A 10,490-nucleotide genomic window follows, 5' to 3' on the forward strand; every position below is an offset into this window, starting at 1 on the left:
CAGTTTCTTCTGGCCATCAAATTCTGCATCTTACTTTCAATTACATCTTCAGCATAGTTATACTGATATCCTCTTGCCTTGCACTTGGCAAACTGCAGACAACACTAAAGGTTCTTTGCAGCAACTTTTCACATTCTGTTGCATTTCTTTCTTGACTTTACTTTTCAAATGTTGGAATGGAATGGAGAGGTCATTCAGCACTGAATAACAATGTGATAACTTAACCTAGCAATGTCTGCAATGTATATACATTGAGTCTATGGATACCTATATTTGTATGACCAAATTTTCTGGCATGGTCTGCACTGTAGGTATCTATGAATATTTACAATAGAATTAAAAAATTTTCCAGCACTAATTCCACTGTAGAGGAATTTGAATAGGTCATTAGTCCCCTATTTTGCCTAAGTATTTCAATTTCTAATAGTAGTTTTCTCCTATGAAATTTATCTTTGAAATAAAATTGAGAATAAGACAAGAAAAAGTCAAGGAAAACTAGCTAATCAAGTTTATAATAATTATTTAAGGGAAACCCAGGGTGAGATTTATGTAGTTGCTCTCTGAAGCATCCCAGTAATTAGAAAGAAGTTAGGAGTCAAGGGGTTCTCTTATCTTATAATACTGTCTTGATAAGAAAGTTTTTGTGTCTTAATACCTCCAAATTCATTTAATGGCTATAGAAATACACTGTATCTGTACTCCATATGAAAGGATTACATTACACTGCTTTATTGAAATGGGATTAGGTTTGATTTTTTGCAACTAGATGTATATATTTCTAAGTTACATGCAATGGCTGAAGAAGGATTATCATGGATAATCATGAGCTTACTGTAATTGTAATCCAATCAAAATTATTTATGTTTAACTAGGTTTACATCAATACGTATCAGCATTTTTAGTGGTATCTTTTCATAAATGGACGCCTAGTTTACATAAGTCCCGGTAAAAGATAAATATTATTAGTGTTTAACAGAAAATTCAGAAAACCTTTTCTCTTTTCCAGCTGTTTGTGAAGATTAAATTGCTTAAATTTTCACACCATTTCCTGAGAAGTTAAAACAATCAAGCAACCTACTTCTATTTTCAATGATTACTTTTCTTTCATCTTACATGGTTTGTAAATGAAGCAAAGTTGAGTTGCACTCTGTGCGATTATTTACATACAAGGACAAATTTCACCAGTTGATGGTAAAAGCCTCTCCGAGGTCTTTTTACAATCCTAAATGTAGTCCAGTCTTACACCCATGAAGGTTAACAATCGGATTAGATATTTATAACAACTCCATTTCATTTTTATTTTTTCAAGCCAGGCTTTGGACCAACTTTGACTAACCATAAACTCATTTTGAGTTATAAAACCTGCAGGTTAGTAATGTTGACTAGGACTGAAAAAAAGTGCTGTATATTTAATCTTGTTTGAAACATACAGAAAGAAAAAATTGTCTAAGGAGAATATTCAATGCTATCTGGCATATGTATGGGCAAGGAGGTGCACCTAGAGTTAAGGGGGCCGGCCGGAACCTCTATATATGGAGGTATAGGGCGAAAAATGCAAAGTCATGAAAAAATTCATGGAGCTTCATATGGCAATTGAGAATACGTATACGAAATATTTCGTCAAAATTCCTCTTACTTTCGTAGTTACAGGGTAATTAGTTAACGTAACTCAATAAGCCTAAAACATTGATCCGTACAAGAAAATGCAATATTTCTTCTATTATCGTAAATTTTGATAATTATTGTCAAAGAAATTGGGAGAAATGGCATCTGTAGACATTCCCCTAGTCGAGAAGGAGACTTCAGGCTCAAGCTACCAAGTCCAGTCCTGATTTAGTGCGATCACAGACGTCAAGTAGTCTACACGTTCCATTTCACGTCTGACATTCGCCTGCTTTCATGTATGTTTATGTATGTTTCGGCAAGAATTTCATCATGCCAATGAGGAAAAGACAAGGGAAACATCTCGCTAACATACAGACGAAGAAAAATCGCTCAAGTATTATAACAGAATATCATAATATATGCGTAGTTAGTGAAGAGAGAGAGGGGAGGGTTGCTTAGTAACACCCGTCTTGCTTGACAGCACACGTCACACTGTGCCTAAGGCTACGATCTTTGAGCAAAGAGATCTTCATTTATGATAAATAACAAAGTTTTGTTTTTTTAATACCCAAAATGGAATATGAAATTCATAATAATCATGATTTATTAAATTGTCTTTGTAAAAAAAAGTGTGCGCCTTCGAGTTTCACCTCTTGACATTCTCTTGCAATTACGTTTGTTTATCTTTGTTTCGGGCAAGAATTTCATCATGCCAAAGAGGAAAATACAAGGAAAACATCTCGCTAACACACAGAAGAAGAAAATTTGCTGTAATAAGCAGAGTTAGTGAAGGGGAGAGAGAGAATTGCGTAGGAAGGAGTGCCCCATCTTGCCTCAAGCAGTGTCCCAGGCTGCGATATATGAGCAAAGGGATCATCATTTATGATTAAATTATGATAAATAAAATAGTTTTGGTTTATTAATACACAAAAAACAAATATACATTCATAATAATCATTATTTATTAATATTGTCTTTATAGAAATACGAAGGAAAACTTTGAACGCCCGTATCTCAAAACTATACTTATTGACCTTCAAAATCTATCTTCTCACTTAGTTTTAAAGCTATAACATTGGAATTTGGTATATAACTCAGAAAGACATTATAGAACAATCAAATAGAGCCCTTTTTTCCAATTTTTGTTTCGTATTTTTTTTATAAATTTTTTTCCCCCGATTTATAGGGTTTATTTTTTGACCATATTGAAAAATTCATATCTAGCAAAAAAATGACTTTTAGAAAAAAACTCTCCATTCGATTGGAGGTCTACATCAGGTCTATATATGGTAGTAATCCCAGGTCTTAATATTAAATATCAAGGGAGGAGATAGAATTTGAAAAATGGTTATTTTCGGGATAAATCGCCCTGGCGTCAAAAAACCGAAGGTCAGAGGCGAAAATCATATGCGGTTTGGAGATGTCCCAAGTCACCTTATTAAGTGGTATGAATATCAAAGTCCTGTCCTTAAAAAAGGGCATTAGCCGGCCGGCCCCCTTAAGGTGCTATTTCACACTGTTTGGCCAGTCTCAGATGGGTCATATTCCTTTTTCTGGTAGTAACCCAAAGGTTCGATGATGCCTTGACTAATCTGCTACTACATTGATATTCTCAAGTAACATGCACATATAAAAGAATAATGTATTATAGAAAACAAAAAAAATAAAGGTCATGATCTAACAAAAAAGCTGAGTCAATTTTCCTGAAAAACATTCCCTATAGAGGGAGCAAAAATCAAAACATACATACCCATGATTTTCTGTAGAGATAGTAATCTAATAGCAGTATATAATGCCAATGCAGCCATTATAAGCATGATCAGCATACCACCCAAAAATCCAGCTTGACCAAATGCCCATGGCATAGTCATTAATGAAGTACCCATCATAGTATTCCAAATAGCTATTCTGGAAAAGAAAATTAGTAACTGATCTGTAATAGCAAATAAAAAAAACTATCCATCAAGGTGATTCTTTTGTATAAATACATACCATAAATAGAACAACACTATCAATCTGTCAAATAGAACATAAACCATATTGCTTCACTGGATCATATTAATAGAAATAAAGGCTGCATTACAAACCAACAAAATTTTCTGTATTGGGTAAATTCATGTCAAGTCTTCTGGATAAAACAAGTCTTCTGGATAAAACAGAGTTGGTTTTGCTTAATACTTTCTACAGGAGAAATCTATGCTCTACATCCTTATAATTAAAACAAACAAAAAATATCATATCACAAACACTCAGTAAAAAATGCTGACTAACATTGTAATAGCCGAGGATTGTTTCCCATCAGCATCAACCTTTTGTCCAGGGATGTAAGGTAGAAACAGGTCCCGTGGAACCACATGGTCTGGAATGACCTAAAAGAAAAAAGAAAAAACATTCTCAATAAACTGTACTGAGGCAAAGAACAGCTAATTACTTGTACATAATTATTTGTTTCCAATATGATTTGGCTGTAAGAAATTAATAAGCAATCCCTGATTTTGTGACTCACACAAAGATCAAATTGAAGTCAACATTTAAATTAGTTTTGAATGAGCCCAGCACCTATTATTCACAATGATTTCAAATAAAATGAGAAATTTTTAAAAGCATACTAAACATACAAAGAAATACAGTAATCTAATTTTTATGACAAATATAACGACCAAATTCAAGAGCAGTCGTCATTCTTTATTTAAGATATCAACTAAAATAAGAAATTCTATAAAGAACATTCAAAGGGACAACATAAAAACCTAAAAAAATTTAAGAACTTGAAGAAACTGAAGAGAGAGCATTCCAACAAAACCTGATACAACATATTCCCAAGCATTATGGTAAAGAATAAAGCATCAAAATTTTCATTAAAATATTACTAATTCAGTATTACCATAGTACTTATTTCAACATTATATAATCAAGAGACTAATCCAGATATTGTTCCTACTGACAACAAGCAATACTACTTTCACTCATATTTGCAGTTTTCAATAAACTAAAATTTGGATAAGACAAAAAGATAACTGGATTTTAGATTTTATCTAAAATCATTACTTCCAAGGCCACTAATGCCCATTTCAGAAATATACATTACTATATTAAAAACTATGAAATAATAAGCAATTAAACCATTAATTAATAAAATGTGTAAGTTGTCATCTGCTCTTTGCCACTTATAGTTCAAAAACAATATGATGGCAGATAAGATCTCCACAGCCTACTGATACACATTTACAGGTACTGTATCCTAAAATTAAATAAACAGGCATTCATAATTAAGTTTTGATTATAGATTAAGCAATATGCTCCCCTGTCCAGATGAAAAAGAAAAAAACATAATTCATGGCTTACCAGTGCAGGATCACCTGGTTCAACAGGAGCTCGTAATCTTGAGTAATATCTATATCTAGTATAAAGATGGGTATCGCCATCTTGATCATCGCCAACTCTGACAAGACTACCTATACTACCTCTTCCACCCGGAACAGTTGGGTGAAAAGGTCGTCTGCAAATTCAAACAAATACTTATATGTCTTTACAAGCTAATTATTTTCTTCTAAAACTAATACTAACCATTTCCACACAACATAATTTATAACAGGATACTGTACAAGTTGCATTAAAAAGTTTAAACAACAGTACATACATACCTCTTTGGTTTATTGTCAACTGTGTAAGGTGAAGGACCAACAGTATTTGTCCAGGAACTTGAGTAAACACTGTAAAGAATAATCAAATGTAGAATAAATGTCTTATTACACTACTTAATTTTCTGATGATATAAATCCGTAAAGATTTACTTAAATCAAGACACAGTGTAGTGTATTGGTTCTAAAGCAGACCATACTAACTTTAAACTCACTCTTACTTCATACGAAATATGCACTATGTTGCCTAATCTGACTGAAATTAGATGGAATATACTCTTGACAAATTTTTCCAACTAAAAGCAAAGCCTCACAGAATTACAGTTCAAATACATTAATATTACTATCCTAAGTCATATGACTCCTGTCATTTACACCTAAAATAACATTAGTATATATAGAAGACAATGATCATAAAATGACATTTTCATAAATAAATACTGTTTGATCTGAAGGACATTTTAAATTCTTCTGAAGATAGCGTACTGATACAATCCAAACTTTGTTCTCCTAAAATAAAGCAAAAAACAGAAAACTGTACCCAGCAACAGCAGCTGCTGTAGAGAGCAGAGGTGATCGTTCACTGATATCTATAGGCAAGGATGGTGGCAAGTCATCAGGATGAACATTTGTTGTTCCAGTTGTCGTTACCCTTGACTCGTCGCTTTCTGGCGCATCAGTGCTTGCGCCTTCGTCTTCAGTCGTTCCTTCATCCTGGATTTTATCATTATCTGAACTCTTCTCTTCTTCAAATAAGGCTCTTGCATCATCATCCATCACAATTCTGATGAGCCTATGAAAATGGATTCAAAGTATAAGTAAGATCATATCATGGCATATTTAAAAAAAAAAAAATCTCCTAATTTTCACATATCAAAGATATAAGGAGTCAGTGAATATTTCAAATATAGCTATAGTAACATAATCAAGAATAAATGCTTCAAAACCTAAATAATTTAAATTGCCTGGTATGGAGGGTAGTCAAATGTAACATGAATCCAGAAAAATTAGTCAATGTTAAATCTAAAATACTTTCAGTCACACATTCACTTCGTGGGCTGAATGTCTAAAAATAACATAACTGTCTCAAGAACATGAAAGCCTTTTTCAGCTATATTTCTCCTGAAGAACTTACAGAGCTCTAATACAGTTGTAACATTACCTATATTTATGACTCTGTGCTAAGTATCTGTTATTTTGGGAAAATGAAACAATAATTACGAAAAATTAAAGGGAGCAATTCTTAAATAACCATCACACAAATTTACTCAGCTTCCTTATGTAGCTTTAACTTTTATGGGTCTAATAATAAAACTACACAATGATCAGTAATTGCTGTTATTGCCCAAATGTGTTTGTGTTCATTTAACTGAAAATATCTTTTCCATTGCATGAGCAACAGGATTTCACCCACAAGGCAAATGCATTTACCACCTGAATGCATGAATCTCTTACCTCCTTGATATGTATATGCAGCATAAACAAAATCCGTAAAAGACATCCTACCTTATTTAGTAATGTTATTCCACTTAGACAAACACTTAGAGTTTGATTAGACTAGGTTTGAGAAATTTTCTTCAAGCAAACCTGAAAACATTATCATGCTTTCCTAACTCTAAAGCTTTAGAATAGAATAATTTCACATCAGTTCCTACCACCAGACCTTAAATACAATTGTTAGACACTGGCAGATAGCAAAATAACAAAAAGAATTCACAAAGCTTCAAATCAGTAGAGAAAGATTGGAAAAGCAGTAGTGCATCTCAACTACTCTGAGTTAATGAAGCCAAGTTTTCAAAGATACAATTATGCATTATTTCTTCAGAAATTACAAATATAAATTCATTGGTAATACTGTAATATGCTTTCACACTACAGTACTACATATCTCAACACCAACTTACAACAAAATTAATAACACATTCAATAGGTATAAAATAAAGGCATCAGACACCAATGATAAATACTGAACTCACGGAAATAGCCTACACATATCTGCACCAGCATGAAAGTCATTTAGTGCACTAGGCTATATCAAGACGCTAGACATTCCTAAGACAGCACCTTTTACACTTCAACTACATGGATATTTAAAGCTAACCACTATGTATTCTTCTTGTTCATTATGACCCAATCGATACATTCACAATAGTACTCCCTGTCTTTCGTGCAAAGGATCTCTGTCCCCACAATTTGTGTAGATCAAGACTGAAGAGCCTTTCCACGCATATCAAGACCTCCCGTGATACTGCATTACAGTTCATTCTTTTAGGCGTCTGATTTTCAACATTGCCTAAAGACAATTTCTATGGATACACCTAGCTTTTAGTGTTTTCAACCAACGTGATTTGAACAGTCATTATCAATCTCAATTTCTGGCTCTTGAGACCTCGCAAGACCAGTTGAGAGCATAGTAATAGCCTACCTTGATGATACAGCCCTATGCACTCCTACCTACTAGGTAGGCTATATGTTGTAACTCGACTATTAATCTCAATTTCTGGCTCTCAAGACATAGGTAGCATGAACACTTGAGCGCATAGGCTAATTGCCTATCTGGATGATATACCTAGTCCTATGTATTCCTTCTTGGCTATTCTGTAACTACTACCTAGCCTTAGTATTACATATAACTTTGCCTCCTCAAACTGTGATACCTAAGAAAGACTAAGCCTACATAGGCCTAGCCTTCAAATGAATACTGAGCTACATTATATAGGTAGGTTAATAGACTACCTAAGGCGTTGAAGAGCATAAGCAGCCCGGAGTGGGACACTGCATTCGACCCACCCAACCACCCATATTCTGGCTTGCTGTGAAAATCAGGTTACGTTGGAGAATGAGGACAAGCCTATCTTAGGCCTCTATCCTCCCACCAAAGAGCAGCGCGAGGCGGCTTCGTTTAAGAGAGCATGGGACTAAACGTAGGCTCAACTGAAAGCACGAAGCTTACGTTTTCTATGGCGTTAGGCTAAAGCTAATTCCCAGTATAGGCCTACCTAACTAATTCTGTCACAAAATACATGAATATCTAGGCTGTTGCTTCAGAAACATTCCTATCTCGCACACGAGGACGACTTCCGGCATATTTATCTCAGTCGCGCCACCAATGACGAAATAGTAGTCGCGTAAAAAGTTATGACGAAAACATCCTGTCACTTAGGCCTAAAGAAATCCCCCGTCGCCAAAACGAAGACGGGCTCAGCTAAAAGAAAAAAATATACTTACAAAAGTACTGAGATTACTTTCCCGCCTTCAAAATAGGCCTCCTACTGCGTCCCTCAGATAAAAACATGTGACTGAGGCTGCAAGGGTTGTTGCTAGGTCACGTCGTCCGTACTCAGCTGACTTTTGTTTACTAAAGTTTGCAACAGGCATGACATGAGTCAGGGTTCTCTTGTTTGCTCACCTTCGTACGCTTTAGTTTGGATTCTCTTACTTCCTTATCTTAATGGTTCCGTCAACCAGGGTTGTCTTGACAAGTTCTTGATTAAGCCGCTGCTTACCTATTACCGGCGGTGGTTTTATATTAAAAATAATAAATAAATAAATAAGTAAAACCATCAATATGACAAATGAACACGATCCGGTAGGTATGACCATCAACAGTAGAAACATTAGTAAACATTTTGGTGAAACATTTTAGTCAACATTATATTGAAGCAAAATTTTACGAATATTAGATAACTATTTGAATGAAATGTCACCCATCAATACAGGGAATATGAATTATGCCTTAATTTATTAACTGACCTAAACCACATACAACAGGCAAAAGTTTCCTTTGTAAGAAAAACTGAAAATTCTATTGTGTATATATTATAACATAAATAATAGTCGTGTATCTGATTGGTTTAAACACTTCACTTCCAGATAACAAATAATGAAAATTCTGCAACAATCATTTTGAAGGAATTGTGCGTGTAACGCAACTTTTACAGTTTGAAAAGGTATCACCGAGTCGGGCCTTTTTTTAAAAACAATTCCTAGCAAAGCGCTATGTTACGACAGAATATCCAACTGGACTATCAAAATTATTTGCAGAACCGAAGTTTACAGTTCCTGTAAAGCACAAAAAATGGTTCCTTGCTAAAATAAACTGTGAGAGCGGCCTTCATTTCCCGTGCATCATATTCACCCCTCCCCCCGGGGTCCCGGTTCCCCGGCACCCGGCCCCTGGTCTTTCTTGCAAGCGTGACGTTTTCAGTGTTGACCATTACGATGCTAATTCGAACCAGACTTTTATTATCATCTTGTTTTATAACATCCACGTGCACCGATTTTTTGAAAGCAGCAATGAATATATGAAAAATCAGACCTCCTAGCCACAATTAAACACTTCCTCTCATAAAAAAACGAATGATGTTCCTATTTCATGATCAGCAAACAAATCGACCACGGATGTTTACCCTATACCTGATGAGTCACCACAGCTTCCTTTCCTGTACTTCTTGGTATTCTTCCTGCATGCATTGTGAGGTTGCTTTTCTATGGCGCGCGTGCACACACACACACACACACACCATCATGGTACCACCTGTTTAACAGGCGCGTTTTCGTGATTACACAAAATTGCACGGCTCCAACGCATCCTAGAGCATATAAATTTAGACCTTGATCGTGTTTACATACAATCTTGTCCTGGTTAAAAAGGGCGGAGGAGATATGGAGGGTAGAGGTGGGGACGGAAGTGGTTTATGTGTTATCCTTTCAAGGACTGTTCATAACAAAGAGATTTGAAATTATAAAAGTTATTTTATGTTGTTTTGGTTTTCTAGTATTAAGATCGATAGTATTTAATGACCTGTTGTTAGATCATTGGTTCATATCCTGTGGCCATGTGGCAATGGCAAATTTCACGAAGGCCACAGAAAAATTTTGGACAGTAAGGGGCTATAGGGCCTTCTAGATTTCACATGTATCAAATTCTTGTTAATTTATAACGTTGACTTATTTTCAAATTTCCTTCAAAAAGTTATATTCAATTGACAGATACGGACACTTGAAAATACCTCATTTTTCGCCTTCTCTGACGATATTATGACAAATCTAACTATAAATAGCTCTGTCAATTGGATCGGGACTTCTAACAGCGAATCGGTGGTTGCTTCTCATGAAACTTTTAAATCTTTTTCCTTACTCCGTACGACAACGTATTGTTATGATTTGTTAATCATGCATCTGGCAGCGTTGATATCAGACTGCAAGCAACCGAATTCAAGCTTCATTTAACCATAGATCAAG

General features: G+C 34.9%; 1 protein-coding gene across 2 annotated transcripts in view; it reads right to left on the reverse strand.

The window, feature by feature from the left end:
- Positions 1–8,629, reverse strand: part of LOC135197943 (neutral amino acid transporter 9-like) — a 63,155-nt gene extending 54,526 nt beyond the window's left edge. The window contains exons 1-6 of one of the 2 annotated variants that reach the window (XM_064225227.1): positions 8,475–8,629; positions 5,788–6,039; positions 5,250–5,318; positions 4,951–5,104; positions 3,877–3,974; positions 3,356–3,513 (exon numbers count right to left, since the gene is read on the reverse strand). In XM_064225227.1, the coding sequence (XP_064081297.1) occupies positions 3,356–3,513; positions 3,877–3,974; positions 4,951–5,104; positions 5,250–5,318; positions 5,788–6,023 (715 nt within the window). In that variant the 5' untranslated portion in view covers positions 6,024–6,039; positions 8,475–8,629. Of the gene's footprint in view, positions 1–3,355; positions 3,514–3,876; positions 3,975–4,950; positions 5,105–5,249; positions 5,319–5,787; positions 6,040–7,982; positions 8,124–8,474 lie in introns of those variants that run through there. The other variant, XM_064225226.1, reaches the window with a different exon arrangement.
- Between the last annotated feature and the right edge of the window lie 1,861 nt (positions 8,630–10,490).

The sequence above is a fragment of the Macrobrachium nipponense genome, chromosome 21 (genome assembly GCF_015104395.2).
Source record: "Macrobrachium nipponense isolate FS-2020 chromosome 21, ASM1510439v2, whole genome shotgun sequence".
Classification (NCBI taxonomy): Eukaryota; Metazoa; Arthropoda; class Malacostraca; order Decapoda; family Palaemonidae; genus Macrobrachium; species Macrobrachium nipponense.